The 18,246-nt window shown below is 48.4% G+C and overlaps 2 protein-coding genes across 2 annotated transcripts in view; both read left to right on the top strand.

The window, feature by feature from the left end:
• Positions 1-994, top strand: part of LOC140209426 (junctional adhesion molecule A-like) — a 38,529-nt gene extending 37,535 nt beyond the window's left edge. Inside the window, exon 7 of the mRNA XM_072277673.1 lies at positions 794-994. Coding sequence (XP_072133774.1) covers positions 794-994 — 201 coding nt within the window. The remainder of the gene's footprint in view (positions 1-793) is intronic.
• A 2,675-nt stretch (positions 995-3,669) lies between these two features.
• Positions 3,670-18,246, top strand: part of LOC140209425 (cell adhesion molecule 3-like) — a 37,020-nt gene continuing 22,443 nt past the window's right edge. The window contains exons 1-4 of the mRNA XM_072277672.1: positions 3,670-3,697; positions 4,681-4,830; positions 16,653-16,805; positions 17,394-17,531. Of these exons, the coding sequence (XP_072133773.1) occupies positions 3,670-3,697; positions 4,681-4,830; positions 16,653-16,805; positions 17,394-17,531 (469 nt within the window). The remainder of the gene's footprint in view (positions 3,698-4,680; positions 4,831-16,652; positions 16,806-17,393; positions 17,532-18,246) is intronic.

Raw genomic sequence — 18,246 nt, 5'->3', positions numbered from 1 at the left:
TGTGTTGGAGACGGTGTATGTATGTGTTAGAGATTGTTAATATGTGTGTGTGTTAGAGATGGGTTGTGTGTGTGTTACAGGTTGTATATATGTATTAGAGATTGTGTGTGTGTGTGTGTTCTAGAGATTGTGTTGAAGCGGGACTGTATGTGATAAGGGACAGGACAGAGAGAGAATGAGAATTTGTATGTGCGTGTGGTAAACTGGGAATGAGACACTGTGCTGGGGGAACTCAGCAGGTTCAGTGTCCGTACGGATGTTGCTTAACCTGCTGAATGCCTCCAACAGATTGCTGTCCCAGATTCCAGCATCTGGCATCCGCTGTCTCTTGTCTCTGTGACAGACTGTGTGTTTTCGGGAGGGGTAGATTCCTTGTGCGTGGGGATGTTGTGTCTCTACGTATACGTGGGGATGTGTTGCTGAGGGCGGTCTGTTTGGTGGGCTGTGGGATTGTGTTGGAGGGTGAGGAGACGAGTAGTCCCACATTGTCCTTTGTTTTGAGGTGAAAGGTGATGGGGTGGCAGGCGCTGTTGTGGCTGGGGACACCGTGTTAACGCGGGGGAATTCTGTTTCAAGGCGGAACGTGTATCCTATAGCAGAGGGACTGTGCGGCGGGTCTGCATTGTTACCGGGGCTGCGATCATTTGGGTGGGGTCTGGTCTGTCTGGTGGGGGGAGACAAGGAGAGCCCGGATCACTGCCTGTTTATCTTCCTGTCAGTGACAGACGTCCCATCTGTTTCATCCCGTCATCTCCCTCCTTCGTCCTTTCGCCCCCTCCCTCCGATACCGCAGCTCCTGTCGAGCACCCGTTCTGCGACACTGCGGGAGGTGGCGGCGGAGCATCTCGGCGGCTGCGGAGGGATCCTGGTACTGGGCTGCAGCAGCAGGAGTTGGCGACGGGCCATCCGCTGCGTGAGACAGGCCGGCCGCAGAGACGGGAAAAGCCGCAGGGAGGGGCAATGTACCGGAGGGCCCGACTCCTCAGATTCTTAAAATCCCCGCTACATCGCTTAATATCCTCTCCGTCCCTTGCCCCTTCTCCTCCTTTTCAATCCGTCTCTGTCTCTCGACACCCCCCCCCCAGCTATCCCTCTCTCTATTCTTCCCTTTCCCTCTTTCTGCCCCTCAGTGATCTCCACCTCTCTATTCTTGACTTGCTATTCCCTCCTCTCACTATCACCATCAAGCCTCCCTCTCTCGGTCCCATTCTCTCCTCTCGCTCACTGTTCCCATCTCTCCAACTTCCGGAACCCTCCCTCTCCCCTCCTCTCTCTCCCCTCTTCTCTCTCTGCTACCACTCTCCAGAGCATCATGCTTCCCTCTCTCACCATCCATTTCATCCCACGACTCTCCTCTCTTTACTTTCCCCTCCGCCAGCTCCCATTCTCTCCCACAACCCTCTCTCCTTTTTCTCTCACTTCTGTATCTACCCCCTCATCACCTTCTTTATCCCTACCTCTTTCCCATCTCTCCCCATCTCTCCCCTCTCCCCACCCCTCTTCCCATCTCTCCCATCTCTGTTCTCAACACTCTCCCCATCTCTCTCCTCAGCCCTCCTCCATCTCTCCTCATCCCTCTTGCCATCTTTCCCCATCTCTCCCCATCTCTTTCTTCATCTCTCCCTCATCTCACTTCCCATCATTTACTCCATTTCTCTCTTCTCTCCTCTATTTCACACCATTCCCTTACACATCTTTCCTCTCTCCCTCTCTCCCCCACCATTCTCTTTCCCCATTAACCTCCTCCTGCCTGTATCCCCATCTACCCTGTTCCTCTTTTCCCCTTTCTCTATCTTCTCATCTCACCATCTCACCCACACTGATCTCCCTGCTTTAACCCCTTCTCTATCTCTACACCCACCCCCCCCCCATAGCTTTTCTCTATCTTCTCTACTTCCTGCGCTCTCTGTGGAGCTCGGACCCTCCTTCACCTCTTTCCACTTTGCTCACCCTAATCTCATTGTACCTCTCCCCAATTTCTATACCCTTCCCTGGCCTACTCTAAACCCCCTCTCCCCTTTCCACTCTCCTCTCTCTACCCTTCCCCAACCTCTCCATTTCTCCCTCTACACTCTACCCCTCTCTACCTAGTCTTCCCACATGCCCCCTCCTCCCTCTATACCCTCCCACTCCCTGTCTCTCTCCTCCATCTATTTCTCCCTCTATCCCATCCCTTCTCTCCCCACCTCTATCCCCTTCCCCCTCCACCTCTCTCGCCTCCTTGCTCTCCCCACCTCTATCCCCTTCTCCCTCCACCTCTCTCGTCTCCTCGCTCTCCCCACCTCTATCCCCTTCTCCCTCCACCTCTCTCACCTCCTCGCTCTCCCCACCTCTATCCCCTTCTCCCTCCACCTCTCTCGCCTCCTCGCTCTCCCCACCTCTATCCCCTTCTCCCTCCACCTCTCTCACCTCCTCGCTCTCCCCACCTCTATCCCCTTCTCCCTCCACCTCTCTCGCCTCCTCGCTCTCCCCACCTCTATCCCCTTCTCCCTCCACCTCTCTCGCCTCCTCGCTCTCCCCACCCCTATCCCCTTCTTTCTCCCTCCATCTCTATTACCTTTTCTCTATTCCCCATCTTTATCCCCTCTTCCCTCTCCCATCTCTCTCCTCCTCTCTCCTCTCCACCTCTATCCCCATTCTCCATATCCTCCAACTCTCTTCTCCCACCTCAATCTTTTCCTCTCCCTCCCCGACATCTAACCCCTCCTCTCTTCCCCCACCCCTATACCAACCTCTCTCTCCCCATCTCCCCCTCTCCCCTCCTCTCTCTCTCCCCCACTATCTCCTCCTCTCTCCCCATCTCCATCTTCCCTCTCTCCCCTCCTCTCTCTCCCCCACTATCTCCTCCTCTCTCCCCATCTCCATCTTCCCTCTCTCCCCTCCTCTCTCCCCATCTCCATCTTCCCTCTCTCCCCTCCTCTCTCTCCCCCACTATCTCCTCCTCTCTCCCCATCTCCATCTTCCCTCTCTCCATCTTTCCTCTCTCCCTTTCTCTCTCTCCTCCACTTCTATCCCCTCCTCTCTGGCCCACCTATCTCCAATCCACTTCTATACCCTCCTGCCTCTCCCTCTATCTGTCCTCACCTCTCTCCTCCAACTCTCCCCCCTCTCTATTCCTCATCTCTGACCCCTCCTCTCTCTCATCTGCTCTCTCCCCACCTCTCTCCCCTCCTCTCTCTCTCTCTCACCTCTATCCCAACCTCTCTCCACCGTCTCTATCCCCTCTTACCTGCCCCACCGATCTCCCCTGCACTTCTATCCCCTCCTCTTTCTCCCCATCACCTTTTCTCTACCCCACCTCTATTGCTTCCTCTTCCCTCAACCTCTATACCCTCCTCTCTTTCCCCAACCCTATCCCCTCCTCTCTCCCCCATCTTCTATCCACTCCTCTCTCCCCCTATCTGTCCCCACCTGTCCTCTCTATTTCCCATCTTTGTCCCCTCCTCTCTCCTCTGTCCCCAAACCTCTGTCACCTTCTCTCTATCCCCCACCTCTATCCCCACCTCTCCCCCACTTATCTGCCCTCCACCTCTATCCCCGCTCTATCTCCCCCACTTCTATCCCAACCTTCCTCACCCACCTCTATCTCCTCCTCCCTCCCCTCCCCTCTCCATTCTCTCCCCTTCCCCCTCCATTTCCCTCTCTCTCCCCCCCTTCCTCCTCTTCTATATGGCCTCTCCCTTCCGCTTCCACCTCAGTCTCTCTCCCTTCCCTCCTCTTCTCTATCCCTTCACTTCCCCCATCTCTTTCTCTCCCTTTGCCCTTCTCCTCCCTTCCCCTCTCCCTCTTCCCTCCCCCTCTATCCCCTCTCCCTTCCCCTCCACCTCGCTCCCTCTTCCCTTCCTCTCTCCCTTACCCCCTCCGCCTCGCTCCTTCCCTTCCCCCTCTATTCCCTCTCCATCTTCCCTCCCCTCTCCCTTCCCCCTCCATCTCTCTCCCCTTCTCACCCACTTCTCTTCAACATATGCTCAACTCCACTCTCTTACTCTTGTCCCTGCTCTCCTGCCGCTGCACCTCCCTATCTCTCATTTCGTCTCTCCCCGTCCCCCTCTCTATTCCCCCACTTTCATCTGTCCTTCTCGGCAATTATTTTCCATTGCTCCCACCCCTTGCTATCCCCATGCTACCCCTTTGCCTGTCCGTCCCTCTCTTCCCCTCTCCTACTCTCTTTCCACCCTGTTCTTTCTCCTCCTTCACTCGTGCACTCTCTCTGTACCTCCCACTTCCATTCATTTTCTGCCTTACCTCCTCTTCCTATCCCTCCTCCGCTCTTTACCCAGCACGGCCTCTCCCTTGCCCTCTTCTCCCTCTACCTCTCCCCCTCACACCTTCCTCATCTCGTGCTTTCCCTCTCTCCCTAATCTCTCACTCTCTCAGCATCACACCTCCTCCTCTTCCCTCGCTTTCCCTGTCTGTCTCTCCCTCGCTCTCTTTTGTCTTTCCTCCCTCACTCACTCTCCCGCCTCTGTCCCCTCTACCCTTCTTCACCCTCCCTTGAACCTTCTCCTCTCTCTCCTCCCCCAGATACCTTCTTCTGTTTGTCCCCCTTCCCTGTCTCTCTCATCTCCCACTCTCACTTTTTCTAAATATTCTTCCCTCCCACCTACTTCCACCGCCCCTTTACTCTGTCACCCCCCCACCCGCAGGGCTGACATTGTGCCTGTTGCTGTCTCTCCCCAGAGGCCGAGTTGCTGTGCCCAGTCACCAAGGACGAGAAGGTACAGGAGCGTGGCACAGTGACCCTGCGCTGTACGGTCCAGGAGAACGACAATTCCTCCCTGCAGTGGTCGAACCCTACCCAGCAGACCCTCTACTTCGATGACAAGAAAGGTGGGAGGGGAGAGGGGCGTGGAGGTGGGGAGAAGGGCACTGAGAGCTGGGAGGGAGGATGCGGGTGAGGGGATGGCGAAGAGGCGGAGGGAGGGGGGTGAGCGGATGAACCACGGGCAGGATAGTGCACAAGGAGCTAGAGTCTCTGCCAGGCCATGCCCCCCCCCCTACTTCCAACTAATCATGTTTTCCTTGGATCTCTGAAGATGTAAACCTATGGCATACACACCACACTACGGAAACTCTCCCCTTCCCCTACCCACCCCTCCTCTTTCCTCCCTGTCCTCTATTTCCTCTCCCTCCCCATCTACCTTCACCTTCCTCCCCTTTTCCTTCCACCGTCTTCCTCATCCCCTCCGTACTCTCCTCCGTCCTTACTTCCTGTTTCCCCCACCTCCCTTTCCCTGCTCTTCCTCCCTTCCTCTCTTCCTCAGTCCCACCCCTTCCTCCCTCCTCCCTGACTCCTCCACCAACATCTTGTGCAATTGTCCCATCTCTTCTACCAAATGCCCCACCGGAGGAGGGCAGGATTGCTGTGTGTCTTTTTCATCATGTTGTTGACGCGTGTCACCACTTCCAGGAAGCTATGAAGTTTCAGTTCAAGATCCACCTCCTGAATGTCCTCCATTTACTGTATACATTATTCATACATTTACATCTCAAACATCAACGCCTTACAGACTAAACTCCATTTGCCATTTCTCTGCCCACATTTCCAACTCATCTGCATCCCTTAATAATCTTCCTCAACATTCACAATTCCTCAATTTGTGTGTCATTAATCAGCCCATCTGCATTTTCATCCAGTCATTTATATATATCACTAATAGCAGAGGCCCTAGCATAGGTCCCTACAGAACAACACCAATCACAGACAGTAGAGCAGGCGCCACTACTACCCCTCTCTTCTATTTGGAATCCATTCTGTCAAGTTTCAACTCCATGCACCTCAGTCTTCTAGATGAGCCTACCAGGAGGGAACTTGTCCAACGCCTTCCTTAAAGTCCATCTAGACAACATCCACTGCCCTACCCTCATCGATCACCTCCCCAAAAAAAGCAATCAAACGTGATAGACAGGACATCTACACTGTGTCCCTAATATGCCTGTGATGTGGGTTTATCTTATCCTGAAGAATCATGAGTAGCTTTCCTACCACTGCTGTTCGACTCACTGGCCTATATTGTCCAGGTTTGTTGTTATTGCTTTTCTTAAGCAAAGAAACAACGCTGGCTATTCTCCGGTCCTCTGGGGCCTCATCTGTTGTTACAAGGATATCTGTCAAGGCCCCAGCAGTCAGTGACATGGGATAGATCCCATCAGGCATTTACCTTAATAAACTTCAATAGATGTTAACACTTCTTCCTGTTGATATCAACATGTCCTGGAAATCACCATACCCCTCCCTGATCTCACTAATCTCTAAGACCTTCTCCTGGGTGAATACTGATGGGTAGCCCTCAATTAGGACCTCAGCCACATCCTCTGGCCCCAGACATTAATTCCCTCTTTTGTTCTTGAGTGGTCCTACCCTCTCCCTAGTTACCTACTTCTTTTTAATATACATATACAGTTAAATATCTTGGGATTCTCTGTTATTTTAGTTGCTAAGAGCATTTTATGTCTCCTTTTATCCCTCCCAATTGCCTGATTAATTTCTCACCTGCTTCTCAGGGCCCTGTCTGGTTTCAGCTTCCTAAACCTTACATGTGCTTCCTTTTCTCTCGACATCCGAGGGTTCTGATCTTGTCGTCTTTGTCTTTCTTCCTCACAGGAACACACAGGTCTGAAATTCTGACCAACTGTCCTTTAAACATCTCTCACATCAGATGTGAACTTACCCAATAAATCTTCTCCCAATCTACTTTGCTCTGCTCCTGCCTGATACTGTGGTGATTAGCCTTTCCCCACTTTAACACTCCCCCCCCACAAGGCCCAGCCTTATCTTTATCCAAAACTATGTGAAGACCTAGTACAACTCTTTCCGAAATACTCACCCACTAAATCTCCAATTACCTGGTCAGGCTCATTTCCCAGTATGGCCCTTTCCCTGGTTGTATTACCCACATACTGATTCAAGAAGTTCTCCTAAATGCACCTAACAAATTCTGCCCCATCTAAATCTTTGGTATTAAGGCAGCTCCAGTCTTTATTGGGGAAGTTAAGGTCACCCACCTGAATTACCTTATTGTTTTTGTCCTTCCCATGATCTGCCTACTACCGGGGTAGTGGAGGTATAATTTGTCCATCTGTGCTGATCACCCCATCCTTGACTAAGCTGTTCCACCGTGAACACTATCTGTTACGAGTCAACATGATACTTTCAGATGAGGTCATGCATAGCACGTACCTCCGCCGCACTGCCCAGGTGTGTTTCTGGGGTACAGGGGCTAGCAACCCTCGAGCCTGTTATCGCTGAGCAGCAGTGAACCATCTGATTGGCCTATCAGAGTTCTCTTTGGGAACTAGTTGACTTGATCAGCATTTCTGATCTGGCTATTGTTCACGATTGCACTTAATAAAAAAAACCTATTCCCTTGTCTCCCACTGGTTATTGGGAGGCCTATAGTATATGCCCATCGGAGTATACATACCTTTCTTATTCCCGAGCTTGACCCATTTTACCTCACTGGACAAGTTGTCTGGGCTGTCCACTCTGAGTGCAGTTGTGACTTTCTCCCCGATCAACAGAGCAGCTCTCCACCTCATTACATCTCTCTCTGTCTCATTTGAATCCTGGACCATTGGGCTGCTGGTCCGGCCCTTCCCTCAACAAAGTATCTGTAATGACCACAAAACCAGGCCAATAAGTACTGACTTACATGACATTTTGTTTTGCAGCAGCAGTATAGTGTAAATACATGAAAATAAATACAAACTACAAAACTCAATAGTGCAAAAAGGAAAGGAATGGCAAGGAAGTGTTCATGGACTGTTCAGAAATCTGATGGAGAAAGGGAAGAAGCTCTTCCTAAATCATTGAATTTGGAATGCCCAAGAGAGGGAATTTGTACTATGCCTATGAGATATCTTTTTAGAGCAGTTTATGGTTGAGCCCACTAAGGGTATGGCAATTCTGGATTGGGTGTTATGTAATGATCCAGATTTAATTAGGGAGCTTAAGGTAAAGGGACCCTTAGGAGGCAGTGATCATAATATGCTGGGCTTCACCAAATAGTTTGAGAAGGAAAAGCTAAAATCAGATGTATCAGTATTATAGTGGAATAAAGGGAATACTGTATAGAGGCATGAGAAAGGAGCGGGCTAAAGTTTATTGTAAGGGGACACTAGCAGGGATGATGGCAGAACAGCAATGGTTGCAGTTCCCGAGGGAAATTTGGAAGATGCAGGAAAGATACATCCCAACAACGAAGAAGTATTCTAAAGGGAGGTTGAGGCAACCGTGGCTGGGAAGGGAAGTCAAAGACAGCATAAAAGCAAAAGAGAGAACACATAATACAGCAAACATTAGTGGGAAGGTAGAGGATTAGGAAGCTTTAAAAACCAACAGAAAGCAACTAAGCAGCCATAATGACAGAAAACATGGAACATGAAGGTAAGTTAGCCTCCAACCTGATGGCATGAACATCGACTTCTCTAACTTCCGCTAATGCCCCACCTCCCCCTCGTACCCCATCCTTTATTTATTTATATACACACATGATTTTTCTCACTCTCCTTTTTCTCCCTTCAGTCCCTCTGACTATACCCCTTGCCCATCCTCTGGGTTTTTCCCCCCCTCCCCCTTTTCTTTCTTCCCGGACCTCCTGTCCCATGATCCTCTCGTATCCCCTTTTGCCAATCACCTGTCCAGCTCTTGGCTCCATCCCTCCCCCTCCTGTCTTCTCCTATCATTTTGGATCTCCCCCTCCCCCTCCCACTTTCAAATCTCTTACTCACTCTTCCTTCAGTTAGTCCTGACGAAGGGTCTTGGCCTGAAACGTCGACTGCACCTCTTCCTAGAGATGCTGCCTGGCCTGCTGCGTTCACCAGCAACTTTGATGTGTGTTGCTTGAATTTCCAGCATCTGCAGAATTCCTGTCGTTTGCATTTATAGGCCAGTTAGCCTGATTTCAATGGTTGGAAAGATGCTGGAGTCCATTATTAAGGATGAGGTTTCAGAGTACTTGGAGGCATAAGACAAAATAGGATAAAGTCAGCATGGATTTTTCAAGGGGAAATATTGCCTGACTAATCTGTCAGAATTCTTTGAGGATATTTCGGGCAAGATAGACAACGGAGAATCAGTGGATGTCGTTTATTTGAATTTTCAGAAGGCCTTCGACAAGGTGCCGCACATGAGGCTCCATAACAAGATAAGAGCCCTTGGTGTTACAAGAAAGGTATGAGCATGGATAGAAGATTGGTTGACTGGCAGGAGGCAAAGAATGAGAATAAAGAGAGCCAGTGACTAGTGGTGTTCCACAGGGGTCAGTGTTGGGACCACTCTTTTCACCTTGTATGTCAATGATTTGGATGAAAGAATTGATGCATTTGTGGCAAAGTTTGTAGATGATATGAAGACAGGTGGAGGGACAGGTAGTGATAAGGAAGTAGAGAGGCTACAGAAGGACAGATAGACAGGGGGAATGGGCAGGATGTGGCAGATGGAATAGAGTGCCAGAAGTGCAAGCTCGTGCAGTTTGGCAGGAGGAATAAATTAAAAACATGGACTATCTTCTAAAAGGGGAGAAAATTCAAAAATCAGAGGCGCAAAGGTATTTGTGAGTCCTTGTGCAGGATTCCATAAAGATTAATTTGCAGGTTGAGTTAGTGGTAAGGAAGGCAAATGCAATGTTAGCATTCATTTTCAGAGGACTGGAATACAAGAGCAACGATATAATGCTGAGGTTTTATAAGTCATTGGTCAGATTGCACCTGCAGTATCGTGAGCAGATTTGGGCCTCTTATCTAACAAAGGATGTGCTGGCATTGTAGAAGGTCCGGAGATGTTCACAAGCATGATCCAGAAATGAAAGGGTTAACATATGAGGAGTCTTTGATGGCTCTGGGTCTATATTCACTGGAGTTTAGAAGAATAGGGGGGTGGGGGTTCTCATTGAAACATTGACATTTGACAAGGTCTTGCATGGGAGGTTCATCAAGAAGGTTTAGCTTCTAGGCATTCAAGGTGAAGTAGTAAATTGGATTAGACACTGGCTTTGCGGGAGAAGCCAGAGAATGGTAGTAGATGGTTGCCTCTCTGACTGGAGGCCTGAGACTAGCATATGTGTCGCAGGGATCAGTGCTGGGTCCATTGGTGTTTGTCATCCATATCAATGATCTGGATGATAATGTGATTAACTGGGTCAGCTAATTAGGGGGTCACCAAGATTAGGGGGTGTAGTGGACAGTGAGGAAGGCTGTCTGGGCTTGCAGAGGGATCTGGATCAGCTGGAAAAATGGGCTGAAAATTGCAGATGGATTTTAAAGCAGACTAGTACGAGGTGCTGCACTTTGGTAAGACCAACAAGGATAGGTCTTACACAGTGAATGGTCGAGCACTGAGGAGTGTGGTAGAACAAAGGGATCTGGGAATACAGGTCCATAATTCATTGAAAGTGGTGGCACAGCTAGATAGGGCCATAAAGAAAACTTCTGGCACATTGGCCTTTGTAAATCAAAGTACTGAGTACAGAAGATGGGATATTATGTTGAAGTTGTGTGAGAAAATTGGTGAGGACTAATTTGGAGTATTGTGTGCAGTTTTTGTTACCTACTTGCAGGAAAGATGTAAACAAGGTTGAAAGAGTGCAGAGAAAATTTACAAGGATGTTGCCAGGTCTGGAGACCCTGAGCTATAGGGAAAGATTGAACTCCAGTTAGGACTTTATTCCCTGAAATGTAGAAGATTGAGGGGAGATTTGATAGAGGTATATAAAATTATGAGGGATATAGGTAGGGTAAATACAGGCTTTTTGTACTGAGATTGGGTGGGACTACAACTAGAAGCCATGGGTTAAGGATGAAAGGTGAAAAGCTTAAGGGGAACGTGAAGAAAAATTTCTTCACGGAGAGAGGTGTGAGAGTGTGGAATCAGGTGCCAGTGCAAGTGGTACATGCCAACTTGGTTTCAATGTTTAAGAGAAGTTTGAATGGATAGTTGGGGTATGGAGGGCTATAATCCAGGTGCAAGTCGATGGGTATTAGCAGTTTAAATGGATCAGCATGGACTAGATAGGATGAAGGGCCCGTTTCTGGGATGTATTTTCTATAACTATGAAACCTATTTGTCAGCATAGATAGAGTGGATATAGAGAGGATCTTCCCTATAGTGGGGGTCTCGAACCAGAGGCCACCTGCTCAGAATTGAGAGAGGTCCATTTAGAACAGAGATAAGGAACTCTTTCTTTGGTCAGAGGGTGGTAATTCTGTGGAATTCATTGCCACAAATGACTGTGCAGGCCAAGTCAGTGGGCAGCTAAGGTGGAGGTTGATATGCGCTTGATTAATTAGAGCATCAATTTTATAGGAGAATACTGGAGAATTGGATTGATAATAAATCAGTCATGATGGAATGGTAGAGCAGACCCAATGGGCCAAATGGCCTGATTCTGCTCCTGTGTCTTATGATCTTCAGGCTCCTCCTTGATGGTAGCAATGAGGACATGTCCAGGGTTGTGAGGGTCTTTAGTGATAGTTGCCACCTTCTTGAGGCACTACCTGTTGAGGATTTCCTCGGTGGTGTGGAGGGTTGTGCCAGTGATGGAGCTGGCTGAGACGACAGCCTTCTTCACCCTCTTGCAATCCTGTGCATTGCAGCCTCCATACCAGGCTTTGATGCAACCAGTCAAAATACTATCCACTGTTCATTAATAGAAACTTGTGTCCTACCACATCTCCTCTCAATGTACTAATCAATCTCTGATCTTGGCTCTAGGTTCATCTGCCTTGTCCATAATACTTCTTACATTAAATCATTATGTAAGAAAATTTACAAGGATGAACCCCTTCAGACAACCATGAACCCCATGTATCCATGAACTTCCTATCAGATAAGACCATAAGAGATAGAAGCAGAATTAGGCCATTCATCCCATTGAGTCTGCTCTGCCATTCCATCATGGCTGATCCTGAATCCCACTCAACCACATACACCTGCCTTCTCTCCATTTTCAGTTGGTTTGTCCTGTGTTTCTGTGATACCATTCTGGAGAAGCATTGTATCATTTCTTAATGCATGCATTATTAAATGACAATAAAAGAAGACTGCGTGTCCTCATAATCTAATCTAATCTAATATCCTTTGATGCTCTGTCCGATCAAGAAACGATCAACTTCCGTCTTAAATGTACACACAGACTTGGCCTCCACCTCAGTTTGTGACAAAGCATTCTATAGATTCACTACTTTCTGGCAAAAAAAATTCCTATTTATCTCTGTTCTAAAAGGTCATCTCTCAATTTTGATGCTGTGCCCTTTAGTTCTGGATAGCCCCACCATAGGAAACATCCTCTCCACATCCACCTTATCTAGTCCTTTCAATATTCAGTAGGTTTCAATGAGATTCCCCCAACATTCTTCTAAATTCCAGTGAGTACAGGCCCAAAGCTGCCAAATGCTACTCATATGTTAACCCCTTCATTCCTGGAATCATCCTCATGAACTCCTCTGGACTCTCTCTAATGACAACACATTCTTTCTGAGATACAGGGCCTAAAACTGTTGACAATATTCCAAGTGCAGCCTGACTAGTGTCTTATAAAGCCTCAGCATTATCTCCTTGCTTTTATATTCTATTATCCTTGAAATAAAAGGCAACATTGCATTTGCCTTCTTTACCACAGACTCAAGCTGTAAATTAACCTTCTGGGAATCTTGCACGAGGACTCCTAAGTCTCTCTGCACCTCTGATGTTTGAACGTTCTCCCCATTTAGATAATAGTCTGCACTATTGTTCCTTTTACCAAAATGCATTATCATACATCTTCCAACACTGTATTCCATCTGCCACATTTTTTCCCATTCTTTCAATGTGTCCAAGTCCTACTGCAATTGCATTGTTTCCTCAGTACTATCCACTCCTCCACTTTTCAAGGTTTCAAAGGTACATTTAATGTCAGAGAAATGTATACAATATACATCCTGAAATACTTTTTCTTCACAACCATCCACAAAAACACAGCAGTGCCCCAAAGAATGAATGAAAGTTAAATGTTAGAAGCCCAAAGCCTCCCCCCAGCGCCCCCCTCCCACGCATAAGCAACAAGGCAACAATCCCCCCTCCCCCACTAGCAAAAAAAAAAGCATCAGTGTTCCCCACCGAGCATTCAAGCATGCAGCAAAGCACCAATAAAGATGCAGACTTGCAGTACCCCAAAGACTACTAGATCACCCAGTATTCGATATACTACAGGCTCTCTCTCTCCCTAATAAGGGAAAAAGAGGTGTTTCCGTTTCACAGAGAGAGGGAGACATAACAAAGAACTCACTGATTTATGATGTTAAAAGTCCGTTGCGTCACTTTTTCTGAGCTCTGTGTCTAAAGAATTCTGGTCTCTGGGCACACAGCCAGCAGCCAGCTTGCTGCTTTCGATATACTGTCTCCCACGACACACCGAATTCCTGCAGAGGCATCGACCCTCGGTACGCCCATCTCCAGCACCACAAAATCCCGGAACTCTGAAGCCGAGCTAATCTCTTAGGCCGCATCCTTGGCATATCGAATAATGGCCAGTCGTGAAACCCTGAGAGCGAGTCCTATTCCCTGAAGAACCGAAGTCAGTGCTTAACTCCAGGTCAGGGTCTTCAAAGGAACCCTGAAAGGGAAAAATAGATATTAAAGATAGAAATAGTGCTGCTTCCACAGATGCAAGCAAAGCAGTTGCCATTATCCAAACTTTGCCACAAAGACATCAATTCCATTATCCAAATCATTGACAAACAATGTGAAAAGTAGCAGTCCCAATACTGACCCCTGAGGAACACCACTAGTCAACAGCAACCAACCAGAAAAGGCCTCCTTTTATTCCTAATCACTGCCTTCTGTCTGTCAGCCATTCCTCTATCCATGACAACATCTTTCCTGTAACACCGTAGGATTTTATCTCGTTGAGCAGCCTCATGTAGCACCTTATCAAATGCTTTCTGAAAATCCAAGTAAATGACATCCACTGCCTCTCATTTGCCAACCCAGCTTGTTACTTCCTCGAAGAAATCTAACAGATTTGTCAGGCAAGATTTGCCTTGACAGAAGCCATGCTGACTTTGACTTACTTTATCATTAGTTTCCAAGTACCGCAAAACCTCATTTTTAATAATAGACTCCAACAATTTCCCAACCACTGATGTTACGTTAACTGGCCTATAGTTTCCTTTTTTTTGCCTTCCACCCTTCTTAAACAGTGGAGTGATATTTGTAATCTTCCAGTCCTCCGAGACCATGCCAGAATCAAGTGATTCTTGATGGATCATGACCAATGCATCTGCTACTTCTTCAGCAACCTCTCTCAGGACTCTGGGGTGTCGTCTGTCTAGCCCAAGTGACTTATCCATCTTAAGACTATTAGTTTGCCTATCATTTTTTCCTTTGTAATAACGATGGCATTCACTCCTGCTCCTTGATACTCATGGACCTCTGGCACACGGTTAGTGTCTTCCACAGTGAAGACAGGTGCAAAGTACCCATTAAGGTCATCTGCAAACAACAGGAATTCTGCAGATGCTGGAAATTCAAGCAACACACATAAAAGTTGCTGGTGAACGCAGCAGGCCAGGCAGCATCTCTAGGAGGAGGTGCAGTCGACGTTTCAAGCCGAGACCCTTCGTCAGGACTAACTGAAGGAAGAGTACGTTTCAGGCCGAGACCCGAGACTCTTCCTTCAGTTAGTCCTGACGAAGGGTCTCGGCCTGAAACGTCGACTGCACCTCTTCCTAGAGATGCTGCCTGGCCTGCTGTGTTCACCAGCAACTTTTATAAGGTAATCTGCCATTTCTTTGTCTCCCATTACTACCTCACCAGCAACATTTTCCAGTCATCCAATATCAACTCTTGCCTCCCTTTACTCTTTATATAACCGAAAATATTTTTGGTATCCTGCTTTATATCATTGGCTAGTTTGGCCTCATATTGCATTTCCCACCTTCTTATAGCTTTTTTAGTTGCCTTTTGTTGGATTTTAAAAGTTTCCTAATCATCCAACTTTCCACTCACTTTTGCTACCTTATATGCCCTTTCCTTGGCTTTTATGTTGACCTTTGTCAGCCACAGTTGCCTACCCATGCCATTTGAAAGCATCTTTCTCTGTGGGACATATCGATCCTGTGCCTTGTGAATATTCTAAAAAAACTTCATGACGCATGACCTAACCTCTACCTTCTCAATCCATCCACTGCTCAGGGTCCCATCTCCCAGCCACACTAGTTCACCTTTCCGAGGTCTTCGGATTCTCCTTTACCTTCTCTGCCAGGGATATCTTAAGTCCCCTTTTTGCCCTCACTTGTTCTCATCTCCCTATACCTGACCCATGTCGTCTTCTTTTTCCCTGACCTGAGCCTCTACATCCCTCATCAACTCGGCTTCCAATATCCTACAGCCTTGCCTTTCTCTCTAATCAGAGTATGTTATCCCTGAACTCTCTTTTTCTCACTTTTAAAACTCTCCCACTTGCTAGGTGTCCCTTTACTTGCAAGCATCCTGTCCTAATCAACCTTTGCGAGTTCTTGTGTAATGCAATCGACATCAGTACCATCACAGTGCTGATGAAGGACATTGAACTTGAGCACCAGTTCTATTATATTGAAATAACTAGAATTCAAAGTATTTTATTATCAAAGTACATATATGTCACCATATACAATCCTGAGATTTGTTTTCTTACGAACACACTCAGTAAATCCAAGAACCTAACGGAATCAATGAAAGACCATATCCAACACGATGGACAAACAACCAATGTGCAAAAGAGAATAAACTTTGCAAACTCCAGAAAAAAGAATTATTAATAATAAAGATAATAAATCAGTAAGCAATAAGTAAGGAGAAGATGAGATGAAGAGTCTGGAAAGAGAGCCCATAGATTGTGGGAACAGTTCAGTGATGGGGCAAGTGAAGTTCTACCCCGGTTCAGGAGCCTGATGGTTGAGGAGTGATAACTGTTCCTGAACTTGGTGGTGAGAGTCCCCATGGCAGCAGCAAGAAGAGAGCATGGCCTAGGAGGTGGCGATCCCTGATAGTGGAAGCTTCTTTCCTGCTACAGCTCACCCGTGTAGATGTGGTCAATGGTGGGGAGGGTGTTACCAGTGATGGACTGGGCCATATCCACTGATTTTTGAAGAATCTTTTGGTCAAGAACATTGAAGTTTCCCTACCAGACCATGATGCAACCAGTCAACATATTCGTCACCACACATCTATGGAGGTTTGTCAGCTTTAGATGTCATGTGGAATTGAAGTCACAGGTCCCACTGACCAATGGTGCCTACCGCTGACACCCAGCCACTTTCCCAGCCATATTTGCAGTGTGAGCCCCCTCTCTAGTCGGGCTATCCACATACGGCTGCGCTGGGCACACTGAACAAGTTCTGTCTCACCAAAGCCCTGGGCGTTGTGGCAATTCCAGTCAATGCAGAGAGTAACTCAGACATGTTGTCACCAGCAGTGGGGAAAAGTGGAGGATGACCTTCCCACAACAACATACACAGAGGAACACTCCAGCTACCCTCCCTCCCCTTGCAGCCTCTCCCCACTCAACTCACACCTGCCAATGTGGTGTTGGTTCTCCCTGGTGGGATGTGGGCGGCAGAGCTTGTGGGAGGAGTAGGGAGCGAGCGGACTCAGTAAGACTGACGTTGAGAATGCCGATCTCCTGGTCTCCCTCCAGCACTGCGGGACAATCGGATCTCCCTGGTCTACTACTCATGGCACGAACTCACCATCAGCATCAGTAATATGAGCTTGAAGGATGAGGGCAACTACACCTGCTCCATCTTCACCAAGCCTGTCCGCACAGCAGTGGCTAGAGTGGAGGTCTGGGGTAAGGAACAGTCCCATTGTGTTTGACCCGTGTCCTGGGAGTGTGTGATGGGATAGTGTAGAGGGAGCTTCACTCTGTGTCTGACCTGTGCCCTGGGAGTGTGTGATGGGACAATGTAAAGGGAGTTTCACTCTGCGTCTGACCATGGGAGTGTGTGAATGGACATTGTAGTGGGAGCTTCACTCTCTGTCTGACCCGTGTCCTGGGAGTGTGTGATGGGACAGTGTAGAGGGAGCTTCACTCTGTGTCTGACCCGTGCCCTGGAAGTGTATGATGGGACAGTGTAGAGGGAGTTTCACTCTGTGTCTGACCAGTGTCCTGGGAGTGTGTGATGGGATAGTGTAGAGGGAGTTTCACTCTGTGTCTGACCCGTGTCCTGGGAGTGTGTGATGGGACAGTGTAGAGGGAGCTTCACTCTGTGACTGACCCGTGTCCTGGGAGTGTGTGATGGGATAGTGTAGAGGGAGTTTCACTCTGTGTCTGACCCGTGTCCTGGGAGTGTGTGATGGGACAGTGTAGAGGGAGTTTCACTCTGTGTCTGACCTGTGTCCTGGAGTGTGTGATGGCATTGTTTTTTGTGTACATCAGCTGTTCCCAAGAAGCCAGAGATTTCGGGATATCGTGGTCCAATTGCAGAAGGGCGGACGATCACACTGATGTGTAACACCACGGGCAGTAGGACACTCCCCAGCATCCGTTGGTTCAAGGGCAATGAAGAACTGCAAGGTGAGTGCAGGCACTCTGACATTCCTCTCCACGATAGTGACTGCCCGCAGTACCTCTCCCATGTCCTGCCCAGGGCACCTGACTCCGGAGTAAGGGCACCCTATCCCATCGGCAGTGATGGGGTGAGGGGGAGTGTCGGTGAGCACCTGAAACACAAGGGGGAAAGATCGCGGAGATCAGGCATTTCGGAGTACATACCACAGCCGTGGGGGCACATTGCGGAATAACAGGAGTCAGGGAATCAGAAGATATAGGGACCAGTGAGGGTTGACTGGTGAAGGCACAGAGGGGTGGAGGGGTTTACGGAGGCATAGAGGTGCCTCGGGGTGGGGGAGATTACAGAGATATGGAGGGGCTGGAGAGGGTTAGAGAGATAGGGATGGTGTATGGGCCAGAGGGTTTTCTAGAGGCTAGGACAGGTGTAGGGGCCAGAGGGGATGGCAGATAGGGATGGGTGTGGGTGTAATCTGTCTCTATTTTATTGGTCTCTTCCTCTTTCTTTTTCTCTTCTCTGTTTTCTCCCACCATTACACTCTCTTTCCTCCCTCTACCTCTCCTTGTTCCACCCTCATTCATCTTCTTCTGTTGTCTTCTTCTTACCTTGACCCCTCCCCTCCTTCCCTCCCTCCATCTCTCCCCTTCCCTCCTGCCCTCCCTTCCACCTTTCCTCCCTCTCTCCCTCCTCTCCTTCTCCACTCATTCCCTCTGAACCCTA

Source organism: Mobula birostris, chromosome 14 (assembly GCF_030028105.1).
Source record: "Mobula birostris isolate sMobBir1 chromosome 14, sMobBir1.hap1, whole genome shotgun sequence".
Lineage (NCBI taxonomy): Eukaryota > Metazoa > Chordata > Chondrichthyes > Myliobatiformes > Myliobatidae > Mobula > Mobula birostris.
The sequence above is the reverse complement of the archived record's forward strand: the minus strand, read 5'-3'. Positions and strand labels throughout refer to the sequence as shown.